We start from the raw sequence: 20,781 nt of genomic DNA, 5'->3' as shown, positions 1-20,781 counted from the left end.
AGAGGAGAAACAAGCCCAGAGGGCGCATGTCTGTGGCCTCCTACTGGGATGTGAGCCTTCAGCAGCTCAGTCTTAATATCGGTCCTCTGATTACAATGGCCAATTGTTGGATGATAAACACAGATGTCTTTGCATTGTCCTTTACCACATGTGATATGATTAATAGGTTTTGTTCAGCTTCAGCTCTATCTCAGACCACAAGAAATGGAGCTAAATAACTTGATGAACTGTAGTTCAGCAGTTTCACACTTATTTATTTTATTTCATTTAAAACACTTCTATGCCGCCCCCATCACAACAAAGCCTCGGGGCGGCTCACAACATAATTAGACCATATAAATAACAGTTAGTACAATTAATTAAAAAGCTTGGTAACATCTCGGCATAAAATTTAAAATCCTAAAAATACATAATAAATTAACAATTAAGGTAAGTTTTAAATAAAAAGGTCTTAGCCTGGCGCCGAAAAACAAATAACGACAGTGCCAGGCGGACCTCTGGGGAGCGCATTCCATAGGTGGGGCGCCACCGCAGAGAAGGCCCTCCTCTGGGTACTCACCCTCCTAATATCATTCCCGGAGGGTTCCCGGAGAAGGGCATCTGTTGCCGATCTGAAGGGGTGGGAGGGCATATATGGACGCAAGCGTTTGTTTAGATAACCAGGTCCCAAGCTGTTGAGGGCTTTATAGGTCATGACCAACACCTTGAATTGGGCCTGGACTTCAATCGGGAGCCAGTGAAGCTGACAGAGGACTGGGGTTATATGAGAACAACGCCCAGTCCCCGTCAGCAACCTGGCAGCTCTATTTTGCACCAATTGAAGTATCCGGACCGTCTTCAAGGGTAGCCCCACGTAGAGCACGTTACAGAAGTCTAATCGGGAAGTTACCAACGTGTGTGTCACTGTCACCATGCAGTCGTTCTCCAGGAAGGGATGCAGCTGATGGATCAGCCGAAGCTGAAGGAAGGCGCTCCTCGCCACTGCCGTCACCTGAGCTTCCAATGACAGCTCAGAGTCAATGAGCACTCCCAAGCTGCGAACCCTGTCCCTCAGAGGGAGTGCAAACCCATTTAGGACAAGGCCCAGGTCCCTCATCTCGAAGTCCGAACCACCCACCAACAGGACCTCCGTCTTGTCTGGATTGAGCTTTAGTTTATTAGCCCTCATCCAGCCCATTACCTCAGCCAGGCACCGGTTCAGTACAGCCACTGCCTCACCTGGATTGTTGGAAAACGAGAGGTAGAGCTGGGTATCATCAACGTACTGATGGTTCCACAGCCCACACCTCCTAATGACCTCTCCCAGCGGTTTCATGTAGACGTTAAATAGCAAGGGGGGCAAAATGGACCCCTTCGGAACTCCATGGCATAACTGCCATGGCGCAGAGCCATAGTCCCCCAGCACCACCTTCTGGAATCGGCCGTTGAGATAGGAGTGGAACCACCGCAACGCGGTGCCTCCAACTCCCAATCCCGCTAGCCTATCCAGAAGGATACCATGGTCAATGGTATCGAAAGCCGCTGAGAGGTCTAGGAGAACTAACAGGGACGCACTCCCCTTGTCTTTCTCCCTGCACAGGTCATCGTACAGGGTGACCAAGGCAGATTCAGTACCGTACCCGGGTCTGAAGCTGGACTGGAATGGGTCCAGATAATCAGTTTCATCCAAGAGTGCCTGGAGTTGTCCCGTCACCACCCGCTCTAGCACCTTGCCCAAGAACGGGATGTTGAAATGCGTGGCAAAGTCCTCACAGCGGGCCTTCAAGGGTGGCACGAGATCTCTCTTTGGGCCCGGATGTACCAGTCCCTGCACCACCCGAAAGAGCTCCGCCAGACGGCACTGTGAGGAGGCAATGGAAGCGGAGAAAAATTTCTTCTTCGCCACCCTCACCGCCACAGCATAGGCCCGATAATGGGCTCTTAAGTGTATTCGGTCAGATTCATCCCGTGATCTCCTCCACCTACGCTCTAGACATCTCCCAACCTGCTTCACTGCCCGTAATTCAGATGTGTACCAAGGAGATGAATGGGCTCTGCCAGGTGGGAGAGGGTGCTTGGCAGCAATCGTGTCAACAGCCCTGGTCATCTCCCCATTCCATAGTTCAACCAACGCATTGACAGAAGCACCAGTCTTGTCAACCGGAAAATCCCCCAGAGCCTTCAGGAATCCATCAGGATCCATCTGGCTCTGGGGGCGGACCAACACAATCGGGCCCGCACCCTTACAGAGGGAGAGGCCACTCTCGAGCTCAAACCTTATGAGGAAGTGATCTGACCATAACAAGGGCATCAGACTTAAGTTCCTCACCCTCAGATCACCCTCTTCCTGCCCCGTCGAGAAAACCAGGTCCAGAGTGTGTCCATGCTCATGGGTCGGGCCACTAACGTGTTAAGACAGCCCCATGGCCGCCCTGGAGGCCATGAAGTCCTGAGCCGCCCCGGTCAGAACCGTCTCGGCATGGAGATTGAAGTCCCCCAGGACCAACATCCTGGGAGTCTTCAACACCAGGTCCGAGATGATCTCCGTCAGCTCAGGCAGGGAGTCTGTTGTGCAGAAGGGTGCAGGGTACACCAACAGAATCCCCAGTCTGTCTCGGTCGCCCAACACCAAGTGGAGGCACTCTAGACCTGGCCTCGAGAGGACAGGAAGCCCCAAAAGGGAGATAGAAGCTTGATAAATCAGAGCGACCGCTCTCCCCTCCCCTCCAGGCGTGGTCGGTGCTGGACCAGGTACCCGGGCGGGCACAGTTGTGAGAGGGCGACATCCCCCCCCATCCCCTGCCCAGGTCTCTGTGATACAAGCCAGGTCGGCCCTCTCATCCACAATCAAATCGTGGATGAGTGTTGCTTTGTTTTGGACCGACCTGGCATTAAGCAGCAGCACTGACAGGCCTGGGGGGCGGTTGACAAGCCTACCTGGAATCCACTGGCTGGGGGAATAACCAGAAAGAGGAACAGGTGTTAACCATCTGTCCCTCCTTCTTCTATGCAGACCCATTAAACCCCCAATGCTGTAACGTCCATTGCCCATGACCACCATTGCCTGGTTTACTAAAAATGGTCAGAGTTTTCCAGGACTGTGGCACTCAATGCAGCAAAGACATTGATCTCTTGTGCAGCCCAGATTATCAGCACTGAGCAAGGGCGACTCATCTGGTTATGATCTGTTGCAGGGACTGTGGGACTGTGCCTAAAAAGGATATGGCCATTTATCAATCACCAAAAAGGCTACTAAACAAGGTAGTGATTAGCTTAACATTTGCATATCCTAACTTTCATGAATATATGTATTTAAATAAGTATTATAATTTAACAATAATATCCTATTGAACTCAAGGTGTAATCCTATGCATATTTAGACATGAAAAAAGTCCTTCAGCAACCAGCATTCCTTAGCGGGCCATTTAACACTTTCTTCCCTACTGCAGCATGGGCCAACTTTCAGATAAAACACCTTTGGAGGTGTTTGTTTTTAAATATGACACAATTTACAAGGGGTGGAAGAAATCCAGATGTAAAACATATTTTTCCTAATAATTCAAGATTTAAAATACAGTTTCATTTAAATGCTTGCCCCTTTTTGGAGGGGTATTTAAAACTACAGCTTTTGAATAAAATGAGCTCCTGGAGGAACAGTCCGTCTACTCTGTAAAGGTGTGTGTGTCCCTTCAAAGTACCCCTATGGCACCTTAGAGGGACTGCCTGCAGTTGTTCAAGCTTTAAAAAATGCACAAAATCTGTGCATTAAAAACAATCTAGCTGCAGTTGCATGACTGAAGGGGATGGAAGCAGTGGTTGGGGCAATGTCCATGGGGTACCTGCCACCAAGGGGGCAATAGGGACCAATCCTGGGTATTGCCCAGAAAAGATAAAACAACCCTAACCTTACCCATGATGGGGTCAGTTGAGTTCAGATGACACAACAGCCCATCATAGATAAAACCACCCCTAGAACAAGCCATGGGTTGTTAGATGCCTTGCTGCCCATAGACAAACTACCACAGGAAAACATGTTGCTTGAACACAGAATATAATCTACCTGCCATACTGGCTCAGCACTGCTATGATTGGGCCTCCTAAATCTGTTTTAGAAACTTTTGTCTAGCCACAGAATCTGATTTGCAGCATTGACAGGTCAACTTAGCACTAGCAGCAGTTTTAATTAAATATTGAATGAGACACAGGATATGATTATGAGCACTGTGGAAAAGTAATTACAATCTATCTTACTTATAAAGGGATTTTAACTCTGAAATGACAGATGTTCCACCATCTAATTATCACTCCTTGTAAAACAGGAATAACGGGCTGTCTGAAGGTAGTGCTGATTGAATCTTTCCTCTGTGTTGTAGAGTACTTGATCCTGAGTACATGTTGAACAGTCACACTAAAGCGGAAAGGAGGCCCCTGTGATTAGAGGTTTTCTAAATCTAAGCAAGGTCAGCTGCACATGGGCACAAAGTAAGACTGGAGAGCAGACGTGAAGATGGATTTATGAAGGGGATCAGATATTTACAGACATCTGAACAACAGGCCAATAAAGACTGTTTCAAGATGCCAATTACAAGAATGTATACACACCTAGCTCAGCCTTTCCCACATCCGACGCTCTCCAGATGTGTTGGACTGCAAGGGCCAGCATCTCAAGCTAGCACAGTCAATAACCAAGGATGACAGGAGTTGTATTCCAACATGTCTCAAGGGTATTAGGTTACAGAAGGCTATTCTAGCTAGTGCAGACACAGTCCGCTACGAAGAGTACAGCAATTCATTGTCCTTTAAAACGCTTTCAATTATTTCTGCCACGCAGCACCACCTTCATGGTTTCATTAACATTTATCAGCTCCTGATGATGTGGACTTTGGATCTCAGGGGCTTATGCCATAATAAATGAGTTTGTTGTTAGGGTGCTGCAAGACCTAATGATTCAGTTGGGTGATTAGGTGACCTACTAAACTGGCCGCTCATACAGCATACACCTTTCCCCACCCATGTTTGCAGCTGCAGTGCCAATGCGGCTGGGTTGGCGGAGCAGCACAGTATGCATGTGCCATGACAGCAGCTGGAACATGCCCAGAACACAGCCCTCCACATCGTCATGGGTCAGTACTGGTCCATCCCCATTGAAGCCCTGCGCCTCGAGGCTGGTGTGGAGAGCTATGCTATGGGGTCACAGCAGCTCACAACCACTGCTTACAGAAATGTCATGCAACTTCCTAACATCCCCCCCCCCCCCCGCACCACCATGCCCTGGAAAAAACCATCGGCTCAAACATTTCAGCTCACATGCCTCTGCTAAGTCCCTCCTCCCCTCTCCTCCATTTGACCCTAGCAGCTGTGCCCCCTTCCCCCTCCTGCCGAATGCTCATGGCTCCCCCAACCTTGACACACACCTTCCTGCTGTGGGTGCCTGGCCAATGCGGCCTTCCCAGCAATGAGGTGGCTGACGAGCTTGCCAAGGAAGCAGCTCGAGCCTTGTCTTCCCCACCTGCTCCCATCACCTTTCCCACACTCAGAGCTGCTATCTGGCGGCTCATCTGCAACCCCGCCCTGCACCATGCTCAAACATCCACAGTGTCCAAGGACTACTCCTGGCTTCGGGACTTCCGGGCTGTTCCGTCTTGGCAAGATGGGGCCCTTCTGGCCCAACTGTGGTCTGGCTACTCAGCGGCATTGCGGGAATACGAGTACCTCCACAACCGCTCTGTCGACCCCACCTGCCCAAGATGCCAGGAGGAGGAGCACTCGCTGGAGCAGTGGTTCCTCTGGTGTCCTGGTGTTACCATGGCCTGGCTCTATTCCTTGGTGATGACACAGGCCTGGGCACCCTGGTCAGGAACCAGCCAAGGTACTGCAGCCAGGTGGACTCTCTTCTGAAAGACTGCCTGAGTGCCCTGCCTCAACAACCTGGGGTGGGAGCAGGTTGCATGGGCATAAGGCACTAGCTTCCACTCCATTTCCAGGCCCAATTCAACCTATCAGCGTTAACTTTTAAAGCCCTGAATGGCTTGCAGGAAGCTTATCCAAAGGATTATCTCCTCCCATATATACCTGCCCGGATCTTAAGGCCACCCTCAGAGGCCCTTTGCTGGGCGCTCCCCTATTGCCAAATGGGACAAAATGGGTAAGGAGAGGGCCTTGTCCATGTTGGTGCACCCATTGTGGAATTCCCTCTCCTGGAGGTTTGCCTCGTGCTTAAATTGTAGTCTTTTCAGCAACTGTAACTGTGGTTAGTTATGTTTTGAATAATAAACTTTCTTCTTTTGTTTTATGTACAAAGTATTACAGTCCTTTATCAAGTTATTACATTGTACTTTTGGAAGTCACACTTACAAGATTTAAATTGATTAGAATTTATTAGTCTATTAGCTAGTTTATCCCAATTGCCATCAGACAATATATGTTGGATATTCTGTAATATTCAGAAAGAGTGCTGACTTGTTTATTTACAAAAGAGCCAGCGGCTGTCAACCTGTGGTTATTGAGATATTGCTGGCAAGAGAAACTTCCCGTTAGCTAGCTGACGCAAGCCATTCTGGCTCTTATGCTGCAACTCCTTCTGCAGAGGGAGCATACCCCACCGTGCCTACATATATTGCTGGCTACCTGACACTAGCAGAGAAGTGGGAAACGACCTGATCTAAACTTCAGCTGACCAATCCGGACAAAACTGCAAGCAGCCTCTTCTGCAGGGAGCCCTATCTCTTTGCTAGCTTTGGCACAGCAAGTCTCTTTAAACTTGGACCCATTTCTAAACTAAAGAAAACAAAACAAAAACCAAGCCAAGGGACACTATTTGGACAGTCTATGGCAGGAAAATAAAGTGGCATGTGGATTTTGCTCAGCTCTTTGAGCTAGGTTTGAATGTATTTAATGCTTTTTCTTTTTAAACCCACAAATCTCAACCATTTAGGAGCCCTGCTGCCATCACAAAAGGCTTCTCTTTGCATGCTCAGGGTTCATTTGGGATACTGCCATGGTATCGAAAAGCTTTCATAAGCAAACCTGAAAGGACCATTAGAGGGTGGACTGAATGTAGGTGGCAGGCTTGTCATTGTTGCAGGATATTAAACCAAGCCTGGATGGCCACCTGTCAGGGATGCTGTTCCACTGGACTCCTTGCATTGGCTAAAAGATCACTGATGTCCCTTTCAACTCTGCAATTTATATACCTCTGTATTGGAGACTGGGCAGTTTTTGCAGGGGGGCATGGCCCCTTGCTAATGGTGCTGTGGTCACAATTACTGCTGTTTTGACAGCACCAGCAAAAAAATGCATCTGTGTTCCTTGACAACAAAGTATGCAGCAAGCTTGTTTGTGCTGGATAACAAAATCTCCAGACACTAACAAGTGATAGAGAATGCATGGTATCAACAGCCTTGTACATTTTCCTTGTTGCGTTGCAATTAGGTCATTCGTTTCTCCTGCTTCTCCCTTCCTCTTTGCCCCTGCAGCAAGCAGCATGTGCCCAGCCTGAGGCAGAGCTCATTATTACATGGAGCAAGAGCATTCTCCTGAAAGGGGCACAAAAGTACTGGTGACTCAAACTTTGGCTAAAGTGGCACTCTAGCTTGGGCTAATTCCTGCTAATACTGAATGCTGGGTTCCCCAGCTTTCTCAATATAAGGCACCTCTGTCACACCATTCTTTTCAACAGTCTAGAACAGTGATGGTGAACCTTTTAGAGACCGAGTGCCCAAACTGCAACCCGAAACCCAGTTATTTATCGCAAAGTGCCAACACTGCAATAAAACCTGAATACTGAGGTTTGTGTTTAGAAAAAACAACTCAGTCCAAGCAAACACACACACACACACACATATCCTTGGCAGTGCACTAACCGGCCATGCAAAAGCTCGGATGAGTTGCGGCTAATGAGTTGTGGCTCGTGATGTCATTGCCTGGTGCTGCTACTCCTTTCCGAGCATGTGCATGGCCCCTATGTGCTCTGTTACCTGATACTCGGCTGCTGGGGTGACTTGGCTCACGTGCCAACAGAGAGGGCTCTGTGTGCCCACTGCGGCACACATGCCATAGGTTCGCCACCACTGGTCTAGAAGCTTACAGAAGCCTTGTTTTCAAGCAAAAGTGATTTATTCATTTATTTATTTTTGGTGCTGGCATGGCCATAATTTCAGCAGCAACCCCTGGTGAGTCTTGGGGGGCAACAATGTAGCCCCTTAAACCCCAGAAACTGCTTTTTCTATATGGAAAAAAGACATAGCAGGGGCATACCTAAAACTTATATCTTGGTAAGGAGCATAACAGAGGCAGACCATCTGGCCAGGAAAGCAGCTGAATGAATCTTTGAAAGTTATGCCCTCAGTTTAAAAGTTGATTATTTCTGGGCCTGGACATCTTAGTGCAGCTTTTCATGTGCTTTGGGGGGCTTATTTTTGCCTCTAGGGTTCCCTGTAATCATCAACATTCAATTCAAGATTTAAGCTCTGTCACTTTCCCCTTTAGCTATAGCTCTCAGTCAAAACATTGTATTGATGTTACGATACCCACAAGATTCTTTGGAACACAAAGTAGGTGAGGCTGTAATTGTAATGTTTTGACACTTAATAGAATCTGGTAGATCTCTCCTGCGCCTTACACTTAAGTAACCTAACGGTACAGTTATTAAAGATTTTGGTTGACTCATGCTGCTTCCAGACCATCCTATTGCACAATCACTCTACATTATTCACAGAATTATATGAAGGGCATAGATGTTGAATGCCATTTGTAACAATCTCATGTCTTCCCTCTGCATCTTCTATCTTTTGGCTTTCCGCACAAAAAGATCTATGAAGAAGGAAAAGGTGTGATGCTAGGAGCTGAAAGTACCCTTAAAAACCTTCAAAAACCATTCTATTCCAAGTAGGGTTAGTTCACTGCTTTTTTCATTCATGCATTTGCTAAATGGATTGTCCCAGTCGCTTCTCAAAAGCATCCATGAAATTGCATGTCACCAACAAAAACTTCTGAATGTAGGGTGAGAAAGGGAGTACAAAAATTTCAAATGTGCTTTTCTTTCCCACATGCACTATGTCACCTAAACTGAAAAGAAAATTTGTCATCCAATTACATTAGGATTACACTATTTTGCTTTTAATTGTACTTCAGTCCTTGACCAATTAACCAATAGGTCTCCTGTGTGGGGAAAAAAAGGCTGTATAATATCCAGCGTGGAAATTTTTAATCTGGCTTTTTTGTTTTAAGCAAATGGGTAGCAGTAATGTGTAAACCTTGACTCTATGGAAATATTATTGTTTAAAAAGAAGACAGTAGTTAGAAAGTGATCATCAGATTATAACTGCAATTGTTTTCAGTTGTTAGACAATTCATCCTACTTCTGTATGCATGTTATATGAGCTTTTCTTTGAAAGTCAGTGGGAGAGAGGGGGAGGAAGGAGCTTTCATGTTATTTGTAACAAAGAATTAAGAACAAAATCAGGATGGATCCATCCAAACTTTAAGTATTCAAATATTCTCCAAATATTTGTCCAATATGATCAGTTTTTAAAGCTCTATTTTAGCTTTGATTTTTTTTAACCTGACATTCCTCTGAATTTCATTCTCACAGAGCACTAATGCTCAGATAGTGAGTGACTTCTTTAAAAATATCTTGCAAAACGGCTGTCCACGCAGTACGACAATTTCAATAAATATATTGTGATTTTCCTATTATGGATTACAAGAGCACATAAAATGAAAACTAGTAGGCAGGTGGCAGAGACAGTTGTTACAGATCTGTGGGTCCAAAACTGGGAAGGTTCTACTGGGAAATGTTATTGGGGTAACCTCCTGTCTAAGTGTGGCAGGTACCAACTGTGGACATTGACCCAAGAGAATTCTGAAGTAGTAGTAGTAGTAGTAATTAAAAACACACCTAACTTTGACATGACAGCTGTCACAGAATGAGCTGTCCAGTCAAGCAGGTTTTTTGTTAACCATACATAAACCACTGTCTGGGTTCAAGCAACAAGTCACTCTAAAACTAATATGGCTCACAACTCACCGTGGCTTATTGTGGCATGCAAACCCAGATAAGTTATGTGGAGTCTGGTCTAGCAAATTAATAACTGAGGCTCCTCTTAGTAATTTTGGAGTATGGCAACAAGAGCAAGGGCCTTCTCAGTGGTAGCGTTCCAATTGTGGAGTGTTTTATCTACTGAGGTCTCCCTGGTGCCAACACTGTCATCCTTTCAGACTAGGTTAAGATTTTCCTCTACTCCCAAACATTTGATGGCACATGATAGGGCTTTTAATGTCAGCTGATTTATCAGGTTCTGGTATTTTACTGTAACTGTTTTTAGCTGTTTAAAATTATTTTGAAATTTTGTACATTAAATATTATATATTGTTTTTATTATGCTGTATATTTGGATTGTAATTTTTGGCTACTGGGTGGTACGGAAATGAAATGAATGTAATAAATTGAGATATTTTTATGTATCCTAGCCTTTTCTCCTTTTCTTACACTCCTTGTTAGATAAGCATGCTTCTCTCTTTGCTAGTTTGGATAACATGTGGCCTATAAATGACACTATTAGCTAGTTGTGTACATAAGCACTGTGGAGAAAATCTATTGCCTGATCTGCACATGCCTTGAAGCCATTCTTTGAGCATAGACATATGGGAAATTAAATGCGTTACCCACACAACATTTTCAAGATAACCTGTGAACAAGAGCTGGCTCATGGGTTTCTCCAAAGAAAGGCTATCTGGACATCATATTATGACATAGCTTGCCCATATATCTGTGCTTGCTGGATGATTTTCAAAGCATCATTGGATATGTGCAAAAATGAATTACCTTAAAATGAGTCCAAGTAGCAGGCTATTCCTGTCAGGAAATGTTTCTCTGCCTTTTCCTTCCTATTATACTATAAATATTGTTAAATAAACATTCAGGAATACACTGGATAGAATAAATGTCTATAAAGGAGAGGGTTCCTCCTGAGTTGAATAGGCAGAGGGTCTCCTAATTTGGATCAAAGGCACAGCCATAGCCCTAATCTGGTTCGCTCTCCCATCCACAATCTGTTCCCTGCTATTTATTTAAAAGATGTATATACTTGCCTTCAGTGTAGCTTCCAGGAGAGTTTATAAAAAAGATAAAATATACCAAAAATATAACATACTGAAAAGGAACATATTAATATCTTTTTTAAAAACTTGTGAGAATAGCGACACTTTTGTCTGGTGATGAACAGCTAACAATGTTAGCAGCAGGTGAGCATCTCTTTCAGAGAATATCAGCAGGCTCTCTCTCCGATCACCATCCTGCTGCCTTCAGATGACAGAGGACTTGTGGTCAAGAGCCTCGAAAGAAGACCTTAATGCAAGGACAAGTTGATATAGGAGCAGCCAGTCCTTTAAGTACCAGGATCCTATGCCAATTAGGTCTTTAAAGGAAGGTGCTGGCACACTGAACTGCAGGCCAAAATGCATCAGAAGCCAGTGAAGTTCTTTCGAGACAGACAGGCCATTAAGTAGTCCCAATCAAGAGCCTGGCACCTATGTGTTGACCTAAATGAAGTTTCTGAATAACCTTCCAGGGCAAGGCTATATAAAATATATAATGAAAGACGATCCCTAATTGTCAGCCCTGGGGTAAGTGTGGCCAGGCTATCTCTGTCCTGAAGAGCAAAGTAAAAATTAGGCTTCAAAACCTGAAGCCCACCACTGCTGGTGCACTGCTTTTGCATCACTCTGAAGGGCCATAGCAGCCTGGGTTAAATAAACTTCTGGCTCTCCATCTCTTCTCCCAAGGATAGGTGATCACAGAATGGAACACCTCCTGGTCGAGTGTGACCACAGGACTGTAGCTCCATGGCCAAGCACATGCAGAAGCTCCCAGGTTCAATTCCTGGTCAGATGAGGAAAGACTTCTGCTTGAAAGCCTAGAGTGCCCTTGTCTTGCAGTGGCAACAGTGCTAGGTAATCACCTGGCTCCATATAAGGCAGAATCCTATGTTCCTGCGACCTGCCAATGTCCAACTGCACTATCCCAGTGTGGATGCTGAATTCCTGCAGAGCAAGCAGGCTGCCCCCACCCACCCAGTCAGAGAGACTGTTGGGCAGCAGGACAGCAGGTATACCACAGAACCTCCAATCTCTCCTTAGAGCCCAACACCAGGTTCAAACTCTCTAAATTGGTGACAGGACTCCTGCATTTCTAATTAGATTGCTTGAAGAACAGCAATCATTCAAGTGCTAATGATGTGATTAATGTCACTTCCAATTAGTTGCAAAATGTACTGAAGACTGTGGGATTTGAAACTTAATGAACCTAAATGTTCACCACATCTAATGAATGCAAGCCCTTTTGATTCTTCTAAACTGTGAGGAAGGCGATTGCTGTAAACTGTTTGGTCCCCAACCTCTCTGATAGTCACAAGGGAGAATCTATCACGTAACTTGCCTCTTTTCAATCATCTGGATTACAGAAGAGTTACAGGGCAAATGGGTTGTTTTTCTTCCTCTTGCTCAGAGATGATTGCATAAGAAATCCTGGGAGTGCCTGTTGCCCAAACAACTTATGTGACCTTTTTGTGAGATGTAGTAGAGGAAGAAAAACAAAGCCTGAGTGTGTAATGCCTGGTTAGTATTTCTTTTCTTTCTTCGATGCCCCTAGCTGCTACATAAATCTGAACTTTATTTGCTCTGGTATTTAGTTTTTCTTATTCCCACCGGCTAGATCACTCTAACTGTCCCCCTAGTTGGTTTGGATGTCAACTCCCTTCAGCCCCAGCAAGCATAGCTAATTGTGAGGAATGCTGGTAATCACAGTCTAAAAAATCTAGAGGGTCATAGATTGGGGATGGCTGGGTTTCATGAGTAGAAGTAAGTAGGAAATACATTTACTTGCTTTACAAGCCCTCTAACCAAAGATTGCAAGAATTTATTCTGTCCTCACCCCCCCCCCCCCCCAGCTCTGTTTGGTAGGGAAAAGAGAAGTTCAATACACAAGATGGAAGATTGCACAGGTGATCTTCTAAGGCAAGGAAGTGAACACTCCAGTTTTGGGGCCTTTCAGGGTAAGGAGGCAAGTCTAGGATTCTCTTGGGTTGGCCATGTCCATTCCCCTGGCTCCACTGGCTTTCCTTCAGCCACTGAATAGATGGTGGTCTCCTGACTTTGGTGCAGTTTTCCCCCATTCTAAAAGGTTGAGCTCCTGATTGACAGTTAAATACATGTTATCCTGATGTCTTAATTTAGTCTTTCCCAACCTGGGGTTCTTCTAGATGTAGGACTCCGAGGGCTACCAGTGAAAAGGCATTCCACAGCTCTGTTTTGTCGTTCTTGGCAGATTATGTGCAGTAAGAGAAAAGATAAAAGGAACACTTGGAAAACATGAGAGAAAATTCCATAACGAGGCATAGCAATGCTGCCAGAAATGCCTTGTCTAGAGGCTTCCAGATGTGTTAGACCACAAGAGGATTGTAGTCCAACACATCTGGAAGGTGTCAAACTGGGGAAATCTATCTTAGTTGGCAGTCCAGGCTTGCTGAGGTACGTTGGAAATTTTATGAGATATTTTCTGTCTAAACTCGCATAGTGCTATGCCCTTAATAGTGGGATGGTTTGGCAAGAAAGGAAGCAAAGAAAGAAGGAACCAAGAAAGAAAGATTGGGCCTAATTTCCACTTCATTTTGATAGTGTTTACTTAATTTTATTTGGACAGTTTATCAACAATGCATGCATGTATGTATTAATAACAAATTCCATCCTTGTCTGCAGGATATTGATAGCAAAAAAACTGAATAGGAGAGGTCAGCTAGTGGAGTCAGTAAACAGACCACAAGGAAGGTTTTGGAAAGGCCCCAAATACTGATGAGACTACAGATTAACTCAATAAGTCTTGTGCACAGGGCAAACCATTTGCCTTTCCAGATCCAATCATTACAGCTGGCTCTGGAGGTGTGACTGCAGGATGGGAGTGCTGCCCAGGCTGATATGGCACACTTATTTCTTTGTCCACAAAGGATTGTGACCATGCTACTGAGATACACAGTGGTAAATTTTGAAGTGCAGGTATTCAACATAACAGTCATCATGGCCACCCCCTCAAGAGTCCTAAACATGGGCAGCTGTATTGATCCGTAGTAACAAAATGGTTTTAGCAGCTGAACACATTTAGAGAGCTCTTTTTAGGCTGTTCTGCTCAACATTCAAAGGTCTACTTAGCAGCTGGGCATGCAGGGATTCTTGAGATGGGGCTTGCATGCACCCCCCTGCCCCATTTAGCCCTGCATGCAAGCATGAGAATACCTGCAAGGGCTACAGACTCTTTCAAGTGTGGTTTCCCATTATAGACAGACATTCAAATGAAAGCTGAAAAACAACCTATCCTGGTTTTATCAGACTAATTTAGGATTCCTTCTCTCTTGCATTGGGGAAGGGCCATAGCTCAGTGGCAGAGCACATGATTTGCATGCAGAAGGTCCCAGGTTTGATCCCCAGCCATCCCTTGGCAAAAGATCATGCGCCAGTGCATGGCTGAAGGTGTTTAGAGGATCCATCTTAGCAGACATTTTATTCTGAAGATGCTAACAAACACACCATTGGAAAAAAACCCTCTTGCCTGACAAGCTGGGGAACCACTGTCATGGCTACTCTCCCTTATTGTTTCAGCAACAGAGTATTCTAAACTACTTCACGTTACAGCAGGGACAGCTCATAGCTCTATATTTTTGCAGAGAAAATCCATCCTGTAGCTAAATTTCAGAGAACAGGTGATTCTAATAGGGGTGGAAGGTGACATCAACATCCCTCCTAATCAAATAAAAATCTGGCATTGCATCCCAGTGAGCACTGGCTCCTCTGTACCACTGCTTTCCTCTAAATCTCCTTTAGTCCATATTCCATCATACCTCCACAGAATAACCCTGACAGCAGAGGATATGATTCTGGTGCTAACTCTGCTAGGATCCAGATGCTATTGGGCAGTAACTCCAATAATCCTTCATCATTGCCTATGCTGGCTACGACCAGTGGGAAGTAAAATCCAACACTATCTAAGGGCCACACATTCCCCATCCCTGCCCTACACACTTTCAAACTGCTTCATGGCCAAAAGGCTTTGAAACATTTGAAACAAGAGACAAGTTCCCATTCTTAAGAAACCACATTCTGGGTCAGATTTCATGTGCTGTTCATGGCCTTGAATGTGAGAGAGCTCTTCACTTTACTCTTAACCCTTTAAAATAGGATAAACTTTGAATTTTGTACTTGATCCTGCATTATTTTTTCTAGGCAAGTATAAAGGTCTCATAGTTGGGAGAGAAAGCTCATTTGTACATTAATGCTGGCAAGTTCGGTGTTTATGTCTGACATCTCTTGGCAAAAGATCATATTTCATTGTGTGGCTGCAGGTGTTGAGAGCATCTCTCTTAGCAGACGTTTTATTTTAAAGATGCTAATAAGTATGCCATTGGAATTCTGTGATGCATCCTTCACAATTCATGCAACTAACTGCTGCTAAGTAAAAATGGCTCTACCAAAGTCACTGGTACAATTAGGCCTTGTGTGGTAAAGAAATGGCCAAGGGATGGCATCCTAAAGCAGGTTCAGCAGCTTTTGAATGAAATGCACAGCTGGAAGGAAACTCTCACTGACATATCCTCCAACCCCAAATGCCTGGAATCGATCTCAAGCCTCAGGGAGACAGTCCATTGCTGTGGGCACAGCAGTGCCCACAAACACAACTCTTGGTGCTTGTCAGACTCCCTGCCTCTCCTGCTTTTTATTTATCGAGATTTTTAAGATTTAACTGGGGGACTGGCATACTGCAAATTGAAGGGTTACCCTCCATCATAGTTTTGTATTTTGAAGCTCAAAGACCACCTCTGTTTTGTACTTAGTTTCTTAGTTTTTTTTACCAGCTATGCTTCCACAGCAGCCATTTTATAAAAAGGCAAGTCTCCCCAAGCCAGGGCAGGCATTTTGTGAGAGTGCTCATGGCACTCTCAAAATTTCAAATGTGGGCACCATCCCACAGAGGTTCGGGGGCCCTGTTCAACTGACCTCTGGACCTAGACCCTTTCCATTGCTCAATCCTATTGCTGATTACCTAAAGCAGGCTAATAAGCAGCCCATCTACTGGCTACATCCCAGCCCTGTTTCCTATTTACATTATGCAGTTTCCACAACCATTAGATTTGGTGCTTTTAAAAAAGGTCAGAGTCGTGTTGTTATTATTACTACATTTATAAAGCATCTGTACCTGAAGGTCTCTGGGCAGTGCAGAAGATTTAAGTCAACCATCCAGATTTCAAGCAGGCCCAGCCCTGCTTAGCTTTCAAGATTAGACAGTATCAGGCAGTTCTGATTTTATGGAAGGCTGTATGCTCAACTACCCTCACTGGAATGATGCACATTTCTAGAATCTCTCGTCTCCTCTAGCAAAGTCCGTTTCGACAGCCTAAACATGTGACATTGGTGACAGCATCTCCAACTCTGAGTTGGGCCTTGACCTGATCAACATGGGGCGGGGGGCACAGGGGAGATGTTCAGTTTCAATCTGAACCCCTCCTGCCTTCTAGCTAACATTCAGGTATGGTGGGTGCCAAAACTAGGCAATTGGGGGGGGGGGGTGAGTTCCAGCAACAGGTACCCTACATACTGCTTCAGCTGTGCATCTCCATTTCCCCCTCCCATTACAGTCATGTCATAGGTCTTCTGCTCTACTTCTCTTCCTTGTCTGGCTTTTCTCAAATTGCTTGGTTCTGCCACTCGCTTGTTAACTATAATAGTCAGACCAAAAATACTTGCTGCATTTGTTATGGCAATACGGCTGGTATTGCATAGATTTTGAAATGAGGAAGGAAACTAGATCAATTCATGGAAGATGAGTTTCACACTTCCTAGCTGACCCAGTTTCACAACATGAAGCAGGAAGCATTTGGGAAAAATCAACCTCATTATTTAAGGGTGTTGGATTGTTGTATTAGAGGGTGTTGAATTGTTGTCCTAGAATATACCTGCACAAACAGAACCTGAGACTTGTTGCTGACTGTTGAACCAAGAGAATTAGATATGTTTCTGATGGACAAATTAAGTGCTCCTTAAGATTTAATTCTTAATGAGAAATGTGAAGTCTCTTCTGCTGTTTAAAACAAAAATATAGAAGTTCCCAGTCAGTGAACTGGGATTTGAGAGTGTCAGGCACTGTGACAAAATGGCTGCCATACCACACTGGCTGTCAATGAAACTATCAATATAAACAATCAATTAAGGGGGCAGGATTGCCTATCCCACCAGTCTGCACAAGTAAGTTTTTGCTGGCATTTAAATGACAACAATGTGAGGCAGTCAACTATACCAAGAGCTGTGGTGACACAAATGAAAAGATCTTGCCACATGTGAAAGACCCATGGGTGCAGTCCCCAACTGCCCCATATGCAAAGGCCTCCATGACAGATCTTGAAACCCAGGAAGGCTGGTCTTGAGGAACAAGTTCCTACAAGTACTAGGGTCCCGAGACATGTAGGGCTTTGTACATTCTTGTTAACATCTTAAATTGGGTCCAGTATTGCAAAGGAAGCCCAATGTAGAAAGCATTATTTTAATGCTTATCAGAGCACAGACTGCCGCTGTCTTGTTATCCTGCTGCAGGAACCACCATAGTTGGCTGTAAGTACTTCTTATTACTGAAGTTGTCTAGGCCACCAGTGACTGCTGTGAATCCCCACAACTCCCAGGTTATGTACCTGCTCTGTCAGGGGCAGCACTACCCCATGCAGGACAGGCCATCACTTCAATTCCAGGGCCTGAAAATCCACTCACAGAGCCTCCATTTTATCAGAATCTCACTTGTGTGTGCATCCAGTACTGCTGCTCCCCATACACAGACAGAAGACACACGCAGGCTTTGCGGAGAAAACTAGTTAACATATGCAAAGCTTGATTTTCCGTGTGCAAAAAGGGTCTGGGGGTCCCAGGGGCATCTGGTTGGCCATTGTGGGAAACAGGACACTGAACTAAATAGGACTGAGGTGTAACCTAGTCAGGCATTTTGCAAATTCATATAAATGAGGAGATTCTGTGGAAATGGGCAAGGGAAATCTTCAGATCTCTTTCTACATGTGTGTGAAGTCTTGCTACTAAGTGTAAATAAACACAAAAAATACTGTGCTGACTTTCTGCAGCTCAACACAAGTCAAATACTTATTTGCCTCGAAGTACTAGATAAGGTTCTAGTAAGGCTGTCAACAAAGCAAGTTTGCAAGCTCATGCAGGAAATTAACATCTTTGCTGCAAGCCAAAATGGGAGGACACAAAATTCAGCAGAGGCGGCTTTTTAAAAAAGAAAGGTTGGTGCATATCTATGAGCTATTTTAGTGCAATTATATTAATGCAGTCTGTTAGTCATTAGCAGTTTTAGACAACTCCCAGTGTTCCATGTTGGCTGGGGTTGATGGAAGTTTGGAAGTCCACAACATCCAGAAAGCACATCAGAGACAACTGCATTGGAGCATGGGTGTATATGCAGAGGTAGTTTGTCCCATTTTGAAGATGTGATTAAATATGTGTTTTGGTGACCAAGCAAAAGCAGGGGCTATGAGTAATCCATTCTAAAGAAGAACCCTGGTCTATCCTTCACAATCAAGCAATTGCCTGTTAGCTTATTCTGGGGCACTCTATAACTAGCAAATCATCTATAGGCCTGCTACTGCCCTAACTTAGTAGTCTGAAGGTAATTTGTACTACACAATGTCTCATTACCTGGAGAGAAAAGGTAATCTGCCTACCCTGAACTCTATAATACTCAGAGGCATTTAGCCAACATTTTGAAACACAGACTTTGGACATTTGAGGTAGTGATTGCAATGCAATGCCTTTTTGTGCCAGGATGTCTCTGGCTTGAATCCTTCATATTCAAACCAGCTTGAGTTATAAGTTATTGACAGTGCCTGATGAATCAGCTCAAGGGTTTCTACAAAGCTGAGATTAGTGCTGCAATAACTTTTTTTAATTTAACAAACATTGAAAATAAACCGCAAAGCCTGAGTGGTCAGAAATGACAGCTACTCAATACATGGTAAAGCGGTCATCCTCATCTTGACAGACTGATTGCTTATTTTAATCATGTGCTTACACATTCTATTCAGAATGCTTTGCAAACAGTGAATTTCATTGTGGAAGTGCTATGAAAATCTGAAATTATTTGGTATTTGGTGCAGAATTTATGATCCCGAGAATCTTACGATGTAGACGAAGCTTCACTCTGAAAACCAAACTAGCTATTACTTTAAATGCGTGTTTAGCAGCTACGTCGTCCTCATTTTTACGCTTTGGGCGCATACTACTTACCTGTGTCTTTTAGATGCAATTTACTAGTAGCCAGTAGTGTTGGCTTTTGCAATCCAGCGCACGTTCTATCTGGGAAGCAAAGCCTCTAGTGAACCCAGAGCCTTCTGACTCTCCTAATTGTATAAGCTCTGTATGGATTTCCACATCTAATGCGCGTCTGAACGGTATCCTGAAAAGATTATACAACGGGGTGCTCAGCACGGGCTGCTAATGAGCCCAGGAGGCAGTCCGCACAGGGCACCGGGCAATTCCCTCAGCTCGTGCTGCCACCCCGCTGCATAGGGCGCAACGAAAAGAATCTTCCCGCGCACCGCGTGGGAGCAGGTCGCGCGCTTGCCAACCCGCCAATTAGCAGGCAGGGGCTCTGCAGCTGAACAGGCGGTCCTGTTTTGCAGCAGAATCCCAAACAGCGGATTGGCAGGCTGCTGGGAGCGCGGTGCGCGCGCAACGGGTAATAGACTATGCTTCGGGCGACAATCCTACCCCCGTTTCCTGAATGCAGCGAGTCTTACTTTCGAGTAGACAAGGTAGGATCGTGCTGTCTAGCGCGTCAGAGTAGAAAGCATGCCTTTCTTCTCTCTCCCCTCACTTTGACACTTTCTGCCCGCAAACAAAGATGGCCGGGGTGACGTATTATTCTTCCCACATAGAGAAGTAAGAATAGGGGACATGAAGATTGGGCTATTTCCTCCCTCCTTTTCTAACTAAGCATTCGCTATGCTTTAGGGATTTTACTTTTTTCTCTTTAAGGGAACAGCCCCAAAAGTTAACTGTTTCCCCTCCAAGAAGACCTAAGCTTGAATAACCACGAGTCTTTTGTTTCTGCTGGTGGTTATGTAACAAGCTGCTGCCAAACTCATGCAATGGTAAAAAGTCCTGGATATTTTCATTATCTCCTGGAAGGAGTTTTCAGTGTTGCTGCCCCTCCATCCAACAAGATATAAATATTCAGAAACATCCAGGAAGTCCGGACTGCGGGCAGATAAACTGCAGCCCTACACTTTGCTTTGTTTGCGTCTTCGCACGCACGTGCCTAAAAAGCGTCAAGTGCTTCCGCTACGGAGACTGCAAGAGTGGGGTAGTTCAGGAGGGCTGCCGGCTGCTTGGGCTATGTAAATCCCGAGGGCTGCGTGAACGGCTCGCTTACTTCCCTTTGAAGCCATCCTTCAGTTGCTTAGCAGTCCCCTTTTCTACTCCCACATCCCCAGTCACAAACACGTACCAGGAAGGACGTGTGCGTAGGGGAGTAGGATTACGGGTGCAGCAGTTTTCTCCTCTGCAAATGTGATACTTTAGATTGCTTGTTCATCAGCGTGACGCCGCTGTTGTGACGCAACACGCTAATACAGGCAGTCTGAAATCTTCTGGTCTACCTGGGATCTGATCACGTGGCAAGCAGAATAGCCTAATTTAATGACACTCCGCTTGGAGAATTTTTCTTTAAGGGTACATGGCTGGGACATGCTGGGCATT

General features: G+C 45.0%; 1 protein-coding gene and 1 long non-coding RNA gene across 3 annotated transcripts in view; one reads left to right on the top strand and one right to left on the bottom strand.

The window, feature by feature from the left end:
- Nucleotides 1-8,738: 8,738 nt before the first annotated feature.
- Nucleotides 8,739-19,891, bottom strand: LOC123030316. The gene is made up of 3 exons (XR_006416080.1): nt 19,821-19,891; nt 19,309-19,477; nt 8,739-8,790 (listed from the first exon to the last, which is right to left on the bottom strand). It is a non-coding gene; the product is annotated as an uncharacterized LOC123030316 (long non-coding RNA).
- The window catches only part of SHLD1 (shieldin complex subunit 1), a 60,127-nt gene continuing 59,046 nt past the window's right edge, over nt 19,701-20,781 (top strand). For both annotated transcript variants that reach the window (XM_044444154.1, XM_044444153.1), the window contains exon 1: nt 19,701-19,835. Coding sequence is in view for 1 of the 2 variants with exons in the window: in XM_044444153.1 (XP_044300088.1) it covers nt 19,805-19,835 (31 nt within the window). In the remaining variant the exon portion in view is untranslated. The remainder of the gene's footprint in view (nt 19,836-20,781) is intronic.

The sequence above is a fragment of the Varanus komodoensis genome, unplaced genomic scaffold (genome assembly GCF_004798865.1).
Source record: "Varanus komodoensis strain SLA01 unplaced genomic scaffold, ASM479886v1 scaffold44_3, whole genome shotgun sequence".
NCBI classification, from domain to species: Eukaryota; Metazoa; Chordata; class Lepidosauria; order Squamata; family Varanidae; genus Varanus; species Varanus komodoensis.
This window is presented reverse-complemented; position numbering and strand designations above follow the sequence as displayed.